This window comes from Dryobates pubescens, chromosome 9 (assembly GCF_014839835.1).
Source record: "Dryobates pubescens isolate bDryPub1 chromosome 9, bDryPub1.pri, whole genome shotgun sequence".
Classification (NCBI taxonomy): Eukaryota; Metazoa; Chordata; class Aves; order Piciformes; family Picidae; genus Dryobates; species Dryobates pubescens.
Genome location: NC_071620.1, coordinates 13,683,818 through 13,701,940, shown reverse-complemented (window position 1 = coordinate 13,701,940; position 18,123 = coordinate 13,683,818). Strand labels below are relative to the sequence as shown.

The 18,123-nt window shown below is 45.0% G+C and overlaps 1 protein-coding gene across 1 annotated transcript in view; it reads left to right on the top strand.

Annotated features, from left to right (window-relative positions):
* Nucleotides 1-282: 282 nt before the first annotated feature.
* Nucleotides 283-18,123, top strand: part of LAMA1 (laminin subunit alpha 1) — a 111,491-nt gene continuing 93,650 nt past the window's right edge. Inside the window, exons 1-2 of the mRNA XM_009909928.2 lie at nt 283-376; nt 17,881-18,051. Coding sequence (XP_009908230.2) covers nt 298-376; nt 17,881-18,051 — 250 coding nt within the window. The 5' untranslated portion in view covers nt 283-297. The remainder of the gene's footprint in view (nt 377-17,880; nt 18,052-18,123) is intronic.

Genomic DNA, 18,123 nt, shown 5'->3' with positions numbered 1-18,123 from the left:
AGATGCGTGCATGGGAAGGTGTACGTTCATATCTGAGGGGTGTGTGAGGGCATATATGTGTAACAGTGTGTGCATGAGTGCGTACATGTGCGAAGGTGTGCGTGTGAGGGGTGCATGGCAGGATGTGTGGGTGTGTGTGTGTGTGGGTGTGTGGGTGGGTGTGTGGGTGGGTGTGTGGGTGGGTGTGGGGGCGGAGCGGAGCGGAGCGGGCAGAGAGCTGATAAAAGGCAGGCTGCGGGCCGGTAACCTCCTTCCGTCCCTCCTTCCATCCCTCTGGCGGTGGCGGCAGCAGCAGCGATGGGCAGTAGCGGGCGGTGGTGGCTGCTGCTGGCCCTGACTTGGCTGCTGGGGGTGCCGGGACAGAGCCAGCCCCGAGGTGAGTGCGGGGCTCGGGGGGTGCGGGTGCAGCAGGGACGAACCGGCGTAGGGGTCCGTGCTGTGCTACCGGGGCTGGTGTCTCCACGCCTCCGTCTCCTTTATCTTTCCTCTCCCCTCACCCCCACACTTTGCAGACTCTCGTCCCCCCTCCTCTCCTCTTCCCTCCCGGAGCCTATTCTTCTCCCTCAGCGGCGGGGGCCACTCCACCCGGCCTCTCCGGGGCCGCCTGCTGCCTTTGTGGGAGCCGAGAGACGCCGTGGAGCGGCTCAAACCCGGGGGAAGGGGCTGCTCGGCTCCCCGGGGCAGGGGGGAGCAGGGTTAAAGGTAACCGCTGCCCCCCCGGAGCAGGGAGAGGAGCGGGCGGACCTTGAGGATACCTCATGCTTATATAAACCAGGCTCAACTCTATTTCAAGGAGTTAAGATCAAAACCACTTTGCAGGATGGAAGTAATTTAGCGAAGTTTTCTCTTTTTCACACGTGGGTTTGGCCAGTACACGGCAGCCGGGTTCCGGCGAGTTCTAGCTTTGCCAATAACTTCCATCGCACGCATCCTCTTTGTTCAAAGTGCCCTAACTTGGCTCTTCCCAGTGAGCCTGGAGTTAGCACCAGCGTTTCCCTGGCCATGCTGGGTTGTGAGGTGTGGACGCCGCACGCTCTTACTTTTGTCCGGCTCCTGGTAGGCTCACCAGCAGAATTTCTACTGCTCCTTACTCCCTAGTCCTCAGGCATGTTAGGGCTCCGTTAAACAAAGTTTGGAATGGAAAATGGTTGGAAGGCATGTGTTGAGCAGATGTGTGACTTGGTGTTCGTTGTGGTGAAGTGCGGTGTTCGAGATGGGTGTAGTGTGGGAGATTAGCATCTGAATGTGTTTATTGATACCAGCGTGTGTACAAAACTTCATTCACCAGGTAAAGAGGACACAATGTAGTTCAAGTAAACTCCTGAGTCCATATGTTTCAGCCTGCAAATAATGACACTATACCTTGATTATGAAAATTGAGTCTTAGAAATGAAAAAAAAGGACAAAAATGTGCAAATTTCCCTTTTTACTACTCTTTTTGTTTGTTTGGTAAGGTACCATTTTTTTGTAAAATACCATTGGAAGGCATGTCTCATGAGGAGAGTCTGAAGGATTGTTTAGCCTGAAGAAGAGCAGGCTGAGAGGAGACCCTATTGCTACCTGAAAGGAAGTTGCAGTGAGGTGGGGGTCAGTTTCATCTCCCAAGGAACTACTTACAGGCTAAGAGGAAATGGGCTCAAGTGGTGCCAGAGGAAGTTTAGATTGGGTATTAGAAACAATTTCTTTATTGAAAGAGTGGTGGGACACTGTTCAGGGGGACAGTGCAGTCACCATCTTTCAAGGTGTTAAAAAATGAGTAGATATAGCACTTTTGGACATGGTCTAGTGGTGAGGGAAGGGCTGGGTAGAAGTCTGGACTTGATCTTAAAGGTCTTTTCCAACCTTAATGATTTTTGACCTTATGCCCACTAAATAACCTTAATTCCCTACTAACTCCTACTTGACTCTGTGTTAGCACACATCTTTAAAAGGTAGGCATTCTCCCAAAGCTGGTAAAATGTAGGTGACAAAATGCTTTTTTTTTTCATATGCTGTGATCTTACTGCAGTCATCTGCTGCAGCTTTTCAGTGCTGATACTCCAGCTTTTATGTAGTAGCTCACATTGTTAAAGGCATCCTAATAGGATGCATATTTTTCTGTCAGAGATTTGAAGATACCAGTGTACTTGATTGTTCTTGAGCCACCCTTCCTGGGCTGATTAAAATTCATAATTGTATTTTCTAGTTGAAAAATCAGGTCATAAGAACATTATTCCTTTTAGACTAAGTTGATACAACTGTTTTTTCTCAGCCTGAGAACACAGATCTGAGGAATCAGTGAGCAACAAACCCTTCTAGTTGGTAACTGCCTTGAAAAACCCAGGATTCAAGATAACTGATCCTAAAACAATGTGTGGAATGTGATGCAGATTAGAATAGCCATGCTGCTTTTGTGGAAAGTAAACAGCTGAAGCTCAGACTTGTAATCATTGTGATGATGTTAAAGCATGGTTTGTGGTGAGGCTAGAAAGATTTCTTGAGCTGTTGCATTGGAGAAGTTTTGGGGGACAGGATCATGGCATGCCCATGGAGAGTTCCTTGGTAGAAATGTCAGCATTTCTTGTTTTCACAGAATCAAAGTATGGAGGGGGTTGGAAAGGACCTCTGGAGGTCCCACAGCAGGTTGGCCAGGATCACAATGTCCAGGTGGGTTTGGAATCTCTCTAGAGAAGGAGACTCCACAACCTCTCTGGGCAGTCTGCTCCATGCCTCCAACACCTTCACAGAGGAAGTTCAGGTGGAACCTCCTGGCTTCCAACTTGTGCCCATTGCCCTTTATCCTTTGACTAGGCACTATTGAAAAGAGTCTGGCCCCATCCTCTTGCACCCTGCCCTTCCACTATCAATAAGCAGTGAGAAGATCCCCTCTTAGTCTGCTCTTTTCCAGCCTAAACAGCCACAGGTATTCCTTCCTCTTCCTTTTTCTTCATTCCTGCTTTTGTTCTGTCAGCAAATGAGGAAACTGGAACATAGGATGGTTGCAAGAGTCTGTCAAAGTGCTGAAGTCCACTACAGAGCAACACAGAACAGTAAAGTCACTGCACTGACTAACTTTGAAGGTTAATAATTGGTTCTTTCAGCCTACAGATTAATATCTGCATACCTATAAAATGTAGTTGGTATTTTAATTGCAGGTGTTCTGGTAAAGTGTCCTCAACATGTTGAGACTTTGGGTTTGCATTTTCAGGTAGAGAGCTGTAGAACCATTTTGGCTGGAAGGGACCTTTCAGATCATGAAGTCCAACTATTAATCCAGTACTAGAAGTTGAGTCTCTTGTATGAACGAATGAAGCAGTTCTTCATGAAGCATAGAATAGGTTAGGTTGGAAAAGACCTTTAAGATCATTGAGTCCTATCATTAACCCAACACTGCCAAATCGACCGCTGAACCATGTCCCGCAGCACCATGTCTCTGTCTTTTAAATACCTCCAAGGATGATGATTCAACCACTTCCCATAGCAGCTTGTTCCAGGGCTTGACAATCCTTTCAGGGAAGGGTTTTTTCCTAATATCTGACCTAAACCTCTCCTGGTGCAACTCAAGACCTTTTCCTCTTGTCCTGTCACTTGGGAGAACATACCAGCCCCCACCTACCTACAACCTCCTTTCAGGTATTTGTAGTGAGAAGTTCTCTCGGCATGTGTCACTAGTGTCAGGATCTAAATGAGTTACTTTACAACCTCAGAAGCAGAGAGCTTTTTTGGAAGCTTATGTAGTAGCTTTGCTCCTCTGGAATGTGTTTTAATTACACTGAGTTTTGGAATTGACAGTCTTTAAGTGCTGATGCTCAGGGGATTGAGTAGCCCCAGGAAAGTGCCTGAGGTGCTGTTCAGATCCGAGCATGGATAATTCTCACCCTTATCATCTGGGTTTCAAACCTACCTTGCTTCAAGAGTCTGGTTTACTAAGTATGCTTGGGCTATGACTAATATACAAATTAGGACCACATAACTGAGGTGGTTTGTTTAGGAATCAGATTGTTCCAGCAGTTGCCCAGGAAGTGGGAGATTTAGCTTAATCTCCTTAGACTGAGATGGTTTGAACCCGCATCTCCAACTTCTGAATAAAGGGCTGTATTACCAAGCTGCCATGGTAGGTAATGCAGGGGAGGGGGAAGTGTGTGTGTGTGTGTAATCTCTCTAAACCTCTAGTTGAAACTGAGCTACTGTGCAGCCAAGAGTGTGAGGTTAATGGATGCAGAAGGAGCATGGGCAAGAAAAAAAGCTGATGATGTAGTTAGCAGTCAGGTCTTTGCGGCGCACAAAGATGGAAGGATGACCAAATACAGACCTTCCTCTTGTTGCAACCAGCAATCAGGTGCCTGAATTAAAGAGAAGATGCTTTTGTATTTCACCTGCTTCTCCTGGATTCTTTACAGGGTTGACCTGGCACTCTAACCAGAATGACTGCTTCTTCCACTTAGTGGAGAAGGACTTTCTGGTGTCTAATTCAGGATGGTAAATTCCACCTCAGAGGTGATGTGCTTTTATTGTAGGTATGACACCTTTTTGCAGGAAGGTATTTCAGTCCTTTTGGGGTTTGATTTGTTTGTGTTGGTTTTTGGTTTTCTTTTCTGATCTGGCCTTTAGTCTAGAAGCCTAGATGGGTAGCTCTGACACCTTTCATTGCCCTGCTACAGCCAGACTTAAAGAATTGGATCTGTCAGTTCTGTGACCAAGAAAGTCTTGATCTTCAAAGAAGAAAGACTGCTTACACTTGGAATATGAGCTGGATGTTGCATCCTAAAATGCTTTCTGTCTGAGCTGTAAAATAAAAAAGTCATAGGTACTTTGCCATATTGCATCATAGATTGGTGTATGCCAATGGCTTGTTTCCATGAGGTCAGCAACAAAGACTTAAGGAAAATGGGAAGGCTTCTATCCTCTTCATGAAAGGGGGTTGTAGCAAAGTGGAGGCTGGTCTCTTCTCCCAGGTAATGAGTGATAGAATGAGAGGTTTAGGTTGGATATTGGAAGTTTCTTCATTAAAGGGTTCTCACACACTCCCCTTGGGGATGGTTGACTCCCCATCCCTGGAGGTGTTTAAAGAATGCATAAATGTGGTGATGAGGGACATGGCTTAACACCAGACTGGTAGAGTTAAATAATAGGTTGAACTTTATGAGCTTAAAGGTCTTTACCAACCAAAGTGATTCTGTGATACTGGAGGGAGCAGGAGATCAAAAGCAACTACTGGAGGTCTAGGGGCCAGCCAAGACATCTGTCTGCATGTATCTATGTCTGCATTAGGCAACTGGGACAAGAAGTTCCAGGGCCAATTATGCGGCAGAGGTTGGCTGGATATCCTGATTAATAACTGAGGGGATCCATAATGGATATGTGTTGAGTACAATAGAGGTTGATCTTTCTGCTTGTGGGTTTTCATCCTGATTAGCTGGAGCAGGGCGCAGGACAAGACCCCTGGTGGTGTCATTTGTGTGGTTCTATCTTTGGTATCACTGGACAGGTGTATATGTGTTGCATTATGTGTATATGCCTGTTGGAAATACAGGCTCAGCTTTACTCCAGACTGGTCCTGGGAACACGGAGCTGCAGCAGCTGCTTCTCAGTTGGGCTTCAGGACTAGGCATACCCCAGCAAAGCTCTGTGGAAGAACCTTTATTAACTAAAAAATGGGGCTCAACTGTGTTAAAATGGTTAGGATGTTGGGTAGTGATAGGGGCATGGAATAAAATTGGAAGTGGGTAGATTCAGATTGAATATTAGGAAGAAGCTCTTCACTATGAGGGTGGTGAGACACTGGAACAGGTTGCCGAGGGAGCAGGTAGAAACCCGTCTGTGGAATTTTTAAGGCCAGGCTGGATGTGGCTCTCAGCAACCTGATCTAGTGTGAGGTGTCCTTGCCCATGGCAGGGGGGTTGGAACTGGATGATCCTTGACGTCTCTTCCAACCCTGAAGTTCTGTGGTTCTGTGAAAATGAATTTATAGTGCAAAAAGGGCAATGTAAAAGGCAATGAATCTCTGTTAGGTGCAAACTTTCCTCATCAAGGCTTGACTTGAGGATGGGAGAGAAGAAAACTGCAAGAAACTTTTCTGGGAATCTGTAAAGAATAATTTGGACATTCTGTGGGGGAAAGGTTGTGCTTGATCTTGATTAGAAAGTCCTGAATGTCTTTTTTCACTCTCTTATTTGAAAAGAATCAGCATCAACAAACCACATACTGTTTCTTTTCTCAGACTACTAAGGTATGTAGCAGAGAAAAATCCCGTGAAAGCATTCTAAGTAGATAGAAGACTAAGATTAAAAAAAAAAAAAAGTGTCATAAATATTTTCTCCATTCCCTGAGGGCTTAGAAAATGCATCTCTAGAAATTCAGGGCTATCAGCATGCGTTAATCAGTTGTTGGTATTTACAGCAGTCTGACACAGGATCTTCAGGTGGAATTTGCCTGCCTTCCACATCTTTTTGCTGTCCTCCAGGCATCCCTTGATGACCCAACAGAAATAGTGTGTTGGAGAAGCTTTTTGAGATGAGATTGGTTAGATCAGCTTGGATTGTTGTGGTTTGTTGGCATAAACCTTAGGTGCACATCAGTCAAACTTCCTTTTATATATGTACTGAAGTGGTACTTTATATATGTACTTATGTGGTGTTTCTGGGCACTAGGGTATGGGTACAGCTCTCCTTAAGGACAGTGGTGGAGTCCCCATCCCTGGAGATATTGAAAAGCTGTGTAGATGTAGCGCTGAGGACCCTGGTTTATTGTTGACTTGGCAGTGCTGGGTTATCAGTTGGACTTGATGATCTGAAAGGTCTTTTCCAAACATAATGATTTTATGATTCCAGAATCACTTCTGCTCTAATGATTGTGTGAGCCCAGAGGGCTGTTGGAAGGAGGGGGAGCTGCAGGGCAAGCAGCTTCACCCACTGCCCTACCCAAAGTGGTCCAACATTGCAGGCTGTGTGAAGCAGCAACTTATGTGGGTTGATGGACTCGGGTTGGTTTGTCTTGGCTTTTCCTTCCAGGCAAGGCTATGATGGTCCCGCTGCTGCTTTGTGTAGGCAGAGTAGATTTCATCCTTTAGCAATTCCTTCTGGTCTATCATCTAACTTGATTGTTTTTGATGACTTTTAACTGCCATTTAATATCTCTGACCCTGTCAGAGATATTCCCCAACCAATTCTTTCTGATTGAAGTTTCAGAGCTGGGAGTTGTTTTGCAAGCATAATGCAATTCTTTGCTGTGAGCTCATTGTTGAGAGATCCATCCCCCACCTCTTGATTCCTGCATGAGAATTGAGGTTGAAAAGCTCTTTAAAAAAATGTTCTTTCTGAAGTGGAAACTTTATTTTCCCTTTGGCTCTGCCTGCATTTTTTACTGCTGTTTTGCTCCAAAATGACCTTGAAGCTAGGTCTGTGTCCACTGCCTCTCATCATACTGGTATAAGCTTTAAGAGGATCATGCAGAACTCATATGGGCAATTCAAAACATCTTCTACAGTCTTGATTTAATGATTGGATTATACTTTTATTCTTTTCCTTTGTGACCTTGATGAAGCAAGAAGTCTTTAATAGCAAGATCATAGCTCTTAGAACCATAGAATGCATTGGTTTGGAAGGGACCTGCAAAGTTCATCTAGTCCAGTCCCCCTGCAGTAAGCAGGGACATCCCCAACTCATCTAGTTGGGGATGTCCCTCTTCACAAAGCACAAGTCCTGCTGACTATAATAAACCTTGGAGTTCAACCATTTAAGCTCCATTAAGCATAAATGGACATTGGAGCCAGCAGTGATGTTCACTTAGATGACTATTGATATTTTTTTGGATTCTGTTTTCTGAAAGCACAGCAGGCATTTTGTCTTCTGTCACAAATCACCTGATCAAGAACTGTTTGGGTGGGAAGGAGGAAACAAACTCAGTAGTGACTGGTGCTTCTGGAACAGTTTGTGGCCTGAACCTGCCTAGCCAGGGAGGCCTGGAGCAGAGACCTGAGTTGTCCCTCATTTAATTTACATGGATGTGAGCAAGACAAAGCTTTTCAATCACAGCCCATGGTGGTGGATAAGCTGGGTGCATGTACAGTTTTGACACTCTCACTCCAAGGGTGTTGAGGTGCTGGTGTGTGCCCAAAGAAGGAGAATGAAGCTGGTGAAGTGTCTGAAGAACTGGGTTTGTAAGGAGCAGCTGAAGAAACTGGACTTATTTAGGTATGAGAAAAGGAGGCTGAGGGGAGACCTGACTCTTTACAACTACCTGAAAGGAGGCTGGAGCCACGTGGGGATTAGTCTTCTCTCTCAGGGAGCAAGTAATAAGGTAAGAAGATGCACCAAAGTTACATTGCGCCAAAGGAGGTTTAGGCTGGATATTAGGAACAATTTCTTCCCCAAAAAGGGCTGTCAAGCCCTGGAACAGGCAGCTCAGGGCAGTGGTTGTGTCTTCATCCCTGGAGGAAGATGAAATGAAAAAAATAAAAGCCCTGTAGCTGTGTTGAGGGACATGATTTAGTGTGGACTTGACAGTGCTGGGTTAGCGAGAGAACTTGATGAGTTGGATGCCCTGGCTGATGGTAGGCTGGAGAGCCTGGCTGAGCCTGGTTCTCCTCCACAACTCCCACCACAGGGCAGAACTGCTGCCAGGCTGGATGGAACCTGGCCAGTCTTCACTGACTTCTCAGAGTTATTCCAGATCCATCTAGGAGTATCTGGCCACTGAATCCATGACAGTCCAGGACTAGCTTTAGCTTGTACAGTTGTTTCTAAAGTGTTTAAGGGATTGTTTTATTTTGGGGTTATTTTTATATTAAGAATAAACCTCACAAAAAGTTGACCAGGACTTTTGGAAACACTAAATTTATCTTGCTAGTGCACAGCTGTGAACTGGTTACTGAAGTGGGCTTTAGAAGTAAACATGAATTTTAAGCTAAAACTCGCAGGAATAAATTCTTCAAAGCCCTATCCTGATTTATATTCCTTGAAGTTGGTTTACAATGTGTTTGGCAATGTCCTCCATAGTGAGTTTGTGACTCCTAAAGGCATGTAGTGAATGCAAATACTAGTCAAATGGATGGCCACTGGAGAGTGGTCACCCAAGGGACATCTCAGTTTCATTGCATGTTGGATAATATTGTAATGGGGACACTTTTAACTGAAGAAATGATTCTATAAAACAGGGTGCGGGTTTTCTGTGAGGTGGAGGAGGCTGCTTTATTTCAAGCTCTGAGAAATAGTTGTATGTGACTGGAACTTCAAGATGAATTTTGTGATGACTAAAGGAGAGTAGATATTTCTATAGCAATGAATGATGGCATATGATCTGAAGATGGTGATGAAGCAGCAGATACAACTCATGATTGCTTGGCATGGGTCAGAGGTTGCCACACTGATGTTTAGCTGCAGTGATACAGAATCATAATTGTTTTGGTTGGAAAAGATCTTTAGGATCATTGATTTGAACCATTAGAATAGAATAGAATTAACCAGGTTGGAAAAGACCTTTGAGATCGAGTCCAACCTATCACCCAACACCATCTAATCAACTAAATCATGGCAACAAGCACCCCATCCAGTCTCTTCCTAAACACCTCCAGTGATGGTGATTCCACCACCTCCCTGGGCAGCCCATTCCAATGGCCAATCACTCTTCTTATGAAGAACTTCTTCCTAACATCCAGTCTGAACCTCCCTGGGCACAGCTTGAGGCTGTGTCCTCTTGTTCTGGTAAATTAACCCAGCCCTGTCAGATCAACACTAAACCATGTCCCTCAGCACCACATCCACATGACTCTTAAATCCCTCTAGAGATGGAGACTTCACCACTTCTCTGAGCAGCTTATTCCACTGTCAGATTGCTCAAAAGCTTTCTACTCATGGGTATTTGGTGTAAGGGATCTGCTACTGCTGTCCTGCCACAGCTGATGGTTGTAAATGGACAAATCCAAGCTTCAGTATCTCTGGAAGGCTGAAAATCCCGCTGCAGTGAGGGTAAGAAAGAGCATCTCGGTGGTGCAGTGGCAGAGAAGAGGTCAGGATGCTTGCCCCAAAGGAGAGAAACCCTTCTATGTACCACATAGCATCAATTGATGATACAGAATCCCAGCATGATGGGAGTTAGAAGGGACCTCTGGGGATTGTCTTTGCTAAAGCAGGGTGGCCCAGAAAGTAAGCTGCCCAGGATTGCATCCACTTGGGTTTTAAAGGTCTCTGGAGAAGGAGACTCCAAACCTCTCTGGGCAGCCTGCTCCAGGGCTCCAGCACCCTCACAACAAAGAAGTTTTTCCTCGTGGAAAAGTGATGATGATACAATCTAGCTGTGAAACTTGAGCAGCTCCTCCTTACCTTTTCGTAAGGACGATGAATGTCATTAAGCCAAAAGGTTTGAGATGTTTCAGGGTAGGATACTAAATGTCTCTCTCAGTATTTTGTGGGAGTTTGGCTTTTTCTTTTCGGTAGTTCTGGTTGTTTGGTTTTTGGTTGTTGGTTTGTTGGGTTTTTTTGGTTGGTTTTTTTGGTGTGTTTCTGTGTGGGATTTGGGTTTTGAGTTTGTTGGGGGTTTTTTTGAGTACTGTAACATTGCTGAATTTGATCTGAAATTACTTGAACTCTCAGTCCTGCTCTGTTAGACTTTTCTTTAAAATTTGCCCTTTGGGCTGAAATGCAAAATTCTTGTTTTCAGGCCAAAGGCAAAATACTTTCAAGACACTTGATTAAAGTCCCATGCTGCTGCCTGAGTTATGCAGCAGTGGTGGGCAATATACAAAAGATCTTCTAACAAGGTTTGCAGTAATGATTGTGTTTTGTTTCAGTTTGGTGTTTTTTCCCCCCTATTTATTTCTGTGTCCTTAAGAATCATACTTTTTCAGGACTTTACCTTAGGACACAAATGCCTTTGGCTTTCATGAAGGCATTTACTGTCAAATAGAGCAGAAAAACTCTACAGAGGTTGCTTCCCAATTAACCATTGAAATCAGATTGCAAAATCTTGTCAGTAGAGATAAGGGAATGATCAGGTTTTGCATGTCTTTGGTGTACACAGTTGCAAATCCTTTCAGCTCCATTCAGGCTCCATTCAAGCTGCTCCCTCCTCCTCCCTAGGAAGATCTGGCAGTAATACAGGGTTGTGTGTGCCCTGATAATGGCTTTGTGCCTGCTGGAATGAGAACATTTTTCTGCTGTGTCTGAGGAAAAAAAAATGTAAAATAAGAGAGCTGGTAGCCCTGCTGTGTCAAAAACACTTTCCATTAATGAACCCATGCTGAAAATTCCACTTATTTTAAATATAAATTGAACTTCATCTAAGGCAGCTGCAATTTGTGATATTTAGACAGTTCATTTATATTAGGAAAGTGGAAAGAAAAACCACCCAGTTTTTGGAATGAGGGAAGTGAAATAACTTTTGATTTGGTATTTAAAAGATGTGCAGATCCGATGCTGAGGGACAGTTTAGTGGTGAACTTGGCAGTGCAGGGTTAATATTTGGACTTAGAATTATAGAATCTTTTAGGCTGGAAAAGACCTTGAAGCTAATTCAAATGTTAGCCCAGCACTGTTAAATCTACCACTAAACCATGTCCCACAGTGTGACAACTACAAAGCTTTTAAATACCTCCAGGGATGAGGACCCCACCACTGCCCTGGGCAGCCTGTTCCAGGTTTTGCCAACCCTTTTGGGGAAGAAATTGTACCTAATATTCAACATAAATGTCCCCTGCAGCAACTTGAGGCCATTTCCTCTTGTCTTACTGCTTTTTCCCTGGGAGAAGAGCCCAACCCCTACCTGGCTCCAACCTACTTACAGGGAGTTATAGAAAGCAAGGTTGTCTCCCCTGAGCCTCCTTTTCTCCAGATAAAACAACTCCAGTTCCCTCAACTGCTCCTCAAGGGACTTGTGCTTCAGACCCTTTAACAGCTTTGTTGCCCTACTTTGGATCTGCTCCAGCACCTGAAAGTCCTTCTTGTAGTGAGAACTTGATTTTAAAGGTCTTTGCCAACCTAAGCTGTTCTATGATTCTATGAGATGACTGGTGAATAACGAGCATGAATGAATCAAGTGAAAAATGCATTTCAAAGTTCCTTTGTAGGGCAGCTATTGCTGTAATACTTCATTTATGATCCCAAGGAGATGCTGGTTGTGTCAAGAGGCCCTTTATACTTACATGGGAAAATTAAGTTTTGCTTGGGAAAAGAACATTTTTGTTTGGTTGTGATACTGGGTTGTACTGCAGAAGTTGCTTAAACCACTAAACCTTTAAAATTCTTTGCAAGCCCAGGTCATAGAATCAGAATGGCAGGGGTTGAAAGGGACTTCTGGAGATCATCTAGTCCAACCTCCCTGCTAAAGCAGGGGTACCCACAGCAGGTCACCCAGGATCACACTATCCAGGTGGGTTTGGAATCTCTCCAGAGAAGGAGATTCCATGACCAACCTGGGCTATTTCAGTGCTCCAGCACCCTGAAAAGTTCCTCCTTAAGTCCAAATGAAATCTCCTGGGTTGTAGTTTGTGCCCACTACCCTTGTCCTGTCACTGGGATCACTGAGAACAGCTCAGCCCCATCCTCATGCCTCCTACCCTTTAAGGGGTGAAGCAATCTCAGAGTTCACAGAAGAAAAACAACCCCCAAACCAACAAACACCACAATGTAGACTCTTCAACATGGGCAAAAAGCTTTGGGTGAACAAGAATGACCTAATTTCATGCTCTGGCAGGTTTGTTGTTCCTTGGCAGCCTGCCCATCTGTCAACTTGTGGCTCTTTTGCTTTGGTGTGACAATTTTGATGTGAATTCTTGAGCAGGCCAACACTGGATGGAAAAAAAAAATCAATCCTTGGAAGAAGACTTGATGGAAAAGATACACAGACTTCAGTATCAATATGGGCTTGGGGGTGAGGTGAGAAAAAACAGCCCTGCAGAAAAGGACTTCAGAGTTCTGGTAGATGAGGAGCTGAACATGAGCCAACAATGTATGCTTGCAGCCCAGAAGGCTAATGGTGTCTTGGGCTGCATCAAAAGAAGCGTGGCCAGCAAATTGAGAGAGGGGATTCTGCCACTTGATTCTGCTCTGGTGAGACCTCACTTGGAGTTTTGCATCCAGCTCTGAAACCCTCAACACAGGTAGGACATGGACCTGATGGAGTGGGTCTAGAGGAGAGCTATGAAAACAATCAGGAAGTTGGAACACCTCTGCTACAAGGACAGGCTGAGGGAGCTGGAGTTGTTCAGCCTGCAGACCAGAAGGCTCTGAGGAGACCTAAACACCACCTTCCAGTACCTGAAGGAGGCCTGCAAGAAGGCTGCAGACAGACTTCACACAGTCATAGGATAAGGGGCACCCTGTTGGAGTGGGTCCAGAGGAGGGCCACAAACATAGCTGGGGGCTGGAACACTTGTGCTATGAGGACAGGCTGAAGGAGCTGGAGTTGTTCAACCTTGAGAAGCGAAGGCTTGGGGGAGCAGCCTTCCAGTACCTGAAGGGGGCTCACGCAGGCTGCAGAGGAACCATTCACAAAGGCCTGCAATGGTTTTAAATCAGAGAAGAGTTGATTTAGATTTGATGTTAGGAACAAGGCCTTTACTGTGAGGGTGGTGGAGGACTGGAACAGGCTGCCCAGGGAGGTAGCTGAAGCACCATCCCTGGAGATATTCAAAGTCGGGCTTGACAAAGCTCTGAGTCATCTGATCCAGTGGGAGGATTTCCCTGCTCACTGCAGGGCAGTTGGACTGGATGACTTTTGGAGGGCCCTTCCAACCCAAACCATTCTATGTTTATATTTTGAAAAGGCATGATAAAGAGTATTGAGGTCTTGGGCAACCAAATCTGGTTGAGAGGTGTCCCTGCCCATGGCAGGAAGGTTGGAGTAGATGATCTCTGAGGTCCCTTCCAACCTAGGCTGTTCCACAATTCACAAATTCCACACCTTTTATACCAAATTGTAAAAGCTAGTGTTAGAAGTTCAGTGGAAGGCTGTCATGGCTGATGTGCACTCCTTGGGGAAGCAAGATAGCTCATTTGTAGGAATCTCCAGATAAGGCTGCAAATCAGTTGCTCAAGCTCCTTCAGTGTTAGGTATTTGCACACTGACTCATGTCTTTGCATCCTTATCCTTGCTACTGCCAGTGTGAGAATGTGTCTTGTGACAATCATAGCACGTCAGGGCTTGGAAGGGATCTCTGGAGATTATCTAGTCCAATCCCCTGCCAAAGCAGAGTCACCTAGAGCAGGTCACAGAGGAACACATTGAGGTGGGTTTTGAAAATCTTCAGAGGATACTCCACAAAGTCACTATATGATGTGTGTTTGTGAGTTCTGAGGAAGAGATGGTCTTGGAACCACAGGATCCTAGAGTGATGGGGTTGGAAGGGACCTCTGAGGATGTCAGAGCCCTGGAGCAGGCTGCCCAGAGTGGCTGTGAAATCTCCATCTCTGGAGAGATTCCAAACCTGCCTGGACATTGTGATCCTGGGCAACCTGTGAGGGTGACCCTGCTTTAGGAAGGTTTGACTAGATGATCTCCAGAGGTCCCTTCCAACATGCACTGTGCTGGGATTCTGTTTGATGGATTTTTAAGAAATCAGGAGACAAAAGCTGTTGGGAAATAAAGACAGAATATTATCCGAAGCAAGCCAAGCACTGTGGCCAGAAGGTGTCACAACATTTTCTGGATTGTATATCAGTGTACCCCATCAAGACTCCCAACTAAATTTCTTTGAGCAACTTGGAAGCATTCAGCAAAGCAACAGCCTGATTCCACCCCTAAGTATTTTTGCCTTTTTTTTTTTTTCTTTTCTGAGTGTAATAAAGCAGTGAACAAAGTAGATGTGATTTCCAACATAAAGAGCTGATGTGTGCAGCAACAATGGGCTTTCTGTGTTCAGATTTGGCTTAATTCTTCTGTCTTATTCATGTTTGGGATTAAATGAGTTTACTAAATATCAAGCTTGTGTTCAGATTCCTTGCCTGCTCAATAGATTCACCTTCAAGATACTTTAACATCAGTTGTCCCCATCTTAACCTTTTCTACACACTTGCATCAAAATCCCAATGAAAATTCAGGTTGATTTCCCTAAAATGAAAGGGTTGGAACGGCTGAACTCTAACAGCAGCTATTTGAGCGCTAACTCCCTTCTCTTAGAGTCAGCAAGAAAACTAGAATAGAGCACTCAAACTGCATTATAATGCACTTTGTGGAGACACTGCCTAAAAATATGCTGCATCATGGACCCCTTTAAAAGCTTCACAATTAGCTTAGAACAAGCCAAGAGGAATCGTCTGGAGAACTGATCACAATTTTTTCTCTAGCCCTGCTGAAAGGAAAATTCCTGCTAGCACAGAGTTTACAGGAGCTAGTTAAGAAGCATGGTTTTATTAGCAGAACCACTGCAAACTTTCATCTGCAATGTTCAGATTAAACTAATTAAGATTAAAATGAAGCCTCATTGCCATGACAGTCCACTACTATAGAAATACTTTGGTTGGAAAAAAACCTTTAGAATCAACTCCAACCCTTATGTAACTCTTGTGTTAAACCATCTCTCAGCACTGTGTCTCTGCATCTTTTGAGAACCCTTCCACTGAAGAAGTCTCATCTAATATCCAACCTAAACTTCCAGTGGTGCAATTTGAGTCCATTTCCTCTCATTCTGCCACTTGTTACTAGGGAAAGGACACTGCTGCCCACCTTGATACAGCCTCCTTTCAGGGAGCTGTAGAGAGTGAGAAGGTCTCCCCTCAGCCTCCTTTTCTCCTGGCTAGACAGGAGAAGTTCCCTCAACTGTCCTCAGAAGATCTGCTGGGCAGCTTTCCAGCCACTCTTCCCCTTGGTCTGGAACATTTCATGGGGTTCTTGTGATACAAGTACATGACCCAGTAATTGCCACTTTGATTATCTTCTAAAACCTACTCTCTGTTTCTCCCTTACTGCCTTATATCTGGGGAATATTATGCTTAATTCAAACAGTTATCAATAAAAGAAGTCCACAATGAAAGAACCTATGAAGTTTGTTTTTTCCAAAGTCTTTCCAGTGTGGGATACTGCTCAAAATCCCTGACAAGTCTTCTCTGGTGCATTATCCCTTTACAAGTTACATGTTTTTAGTCCTCTTTACTGCATTCCTGATTTTCTCTCATCTTGATTATAACTTTTGGTTACCTGAAAGGCTGTTATCACACACCCTTCTTTGTCTCTTTTCCAGACTGAGTAAACAACCCTTTCAATCTTTCCACAGTCAATTTTCTAAGCCTCTTATCCCAGGGAATTCTTGGCAGTTTGCATCTCTCCAGCAGTGCAGCTCCTCAGCCCTCATCAGCATCAACTTGAATAGAATAATTTGTCTTAATACTTGACTGTTTTGTTAACACACTTGAGAATAAGTTTTACTTTCTTTTCAGGGCACTAGAGTGTGGTTCCCATCACACAGTAAGGTTAAAAAAAAACCCACACCACCAACAAAACCCCAAAACACCCAAGCAAACAAACAACAACAGCAATGACAACAACAAACCCAACTAAACAAAACAAACACAAACCAACAAACAGACAAAAACCTCTCATTTTTTTCTGTTGTACTGCAGCCTGAACAGTCATAAGAGAGAAGTCTGTTCCACACCAGACCCTGAGATGAGCTCATGCTATCTGTAAAACAGATTTCTTTTGCTAAAGGCTCCTAACCACTCGCTTTTAGGATAATCTGCTGATTATTTTACAGCTCTGGCAGGCTTTTGCAAATGGAACTTGATTCAAAAGAAGAGCCAAATGTAAAAAGTAGAAATAGCCATTACAGTGGCTAATCACAGAATGGAAAGGACCTCTGGAGGTCATCTTGTCCAACCCTTCTGCTGAAGGGGGGTCATTCCCCACTGCAGGTTGCCCAGAATCACAGTGTCTGTAGGGGTTTGGAATTTGAGAAGGAGACTCTACAACCTCTCTGGGCAGCCTGCTTCAGGGTTTTGGCACCCTCACAGCAAAGAATTTTTTCCACATGTTTATGTGGAACCTACTGGGTTCCAGTTTGGGCCTGTTGCCCCTTGTCCTATCAGTGAGCACCACTGGAAAGTCTGGCCCCACCTTCTTGAACCCCACCCTTTAGCTCTTGCTGAACATTGAGAAGAGATCCCTTCTCAGGCTGCTCTTTCCCATGCTACACAGCCCCAGCTGTATCCTGGGCTGCATCCCCAGCAGCATGGGCAGCAAGTAGAAGGAGGGGATTCTGCCCCCCTGATGAGATCCCACCTGCAGTGCTGGGTCTGGTCCTGGAGTTTTCAGCACAGGAGAGATACAGACCTGTTGAAGAAGGGACAGAGGACGACATAAAAATGATAAGAGGGGTGGAAGCCCTGAGAGAGCTGGCGTTGTTCAGCCTGGAAAAGAGAGGGCTCCAGGGAGACCTTCTGGTGGCCTTTCAGTGCTTAAAGGGGCTCAGATAGGGACAATCTTTAGCAGGGCCTGTTGTGACAGGACTAGGGGTGATGGTTTTCAACTAAAAGAGGAAGACTCAAACTTGAGAGAAGGAAGAAAACTTTGACACTGATGGTGGTAAAACACTGGCCCAGGTTGCCCAGAGCAGTGGTAGATTCCCCACTTCTGGAACCGTTCCATATCAGGTTGTCTGGGGCTCTGAACAACCTGATCTAATTGAAGAATGTGAAGGTGGAGTGAAATAGCAGGTCCATTATTAGCCCAGTTGCAGCATCCCTTAGACAGGGGTGATTATCCCTGGAAGGATTGAAATGGGGTCATGTACAAGGTGGGGGGACCCATGTGAGGCTGAAGCAGAGTCCTGGGTTTGAGTGGGGACAGACAGGACTGCAGTGCTGCTGTCCATGTGGTATGATCATATCGTACATTCAGAGATCTGTCTGTCACACTCATGTCTGTATTTTGCTTACCTTGTGATGGGGCTGATAATGGTTTATCTCCTTCAAGGCCTGTTCCCTGCCATTTTGAACCTGGCCAGCAATGCTCACATTTCCACCAATGCCACCTGTGGGGAGAAGGGACCAGAGATGTTCTGCAAACTGGTGGAGCACGTCCCGGGACGGCCCCTCCGCAATGCCCAGTGCCGTGTCTGCGACCACCGCAGTCCCAATCCCAAAGGCAAGTCTCATTTGGTTGTTGGTTTTATTGTTTGTTTCTTTCTTTTTTGGGGGGAGTTGTTTTTGTTTGTTT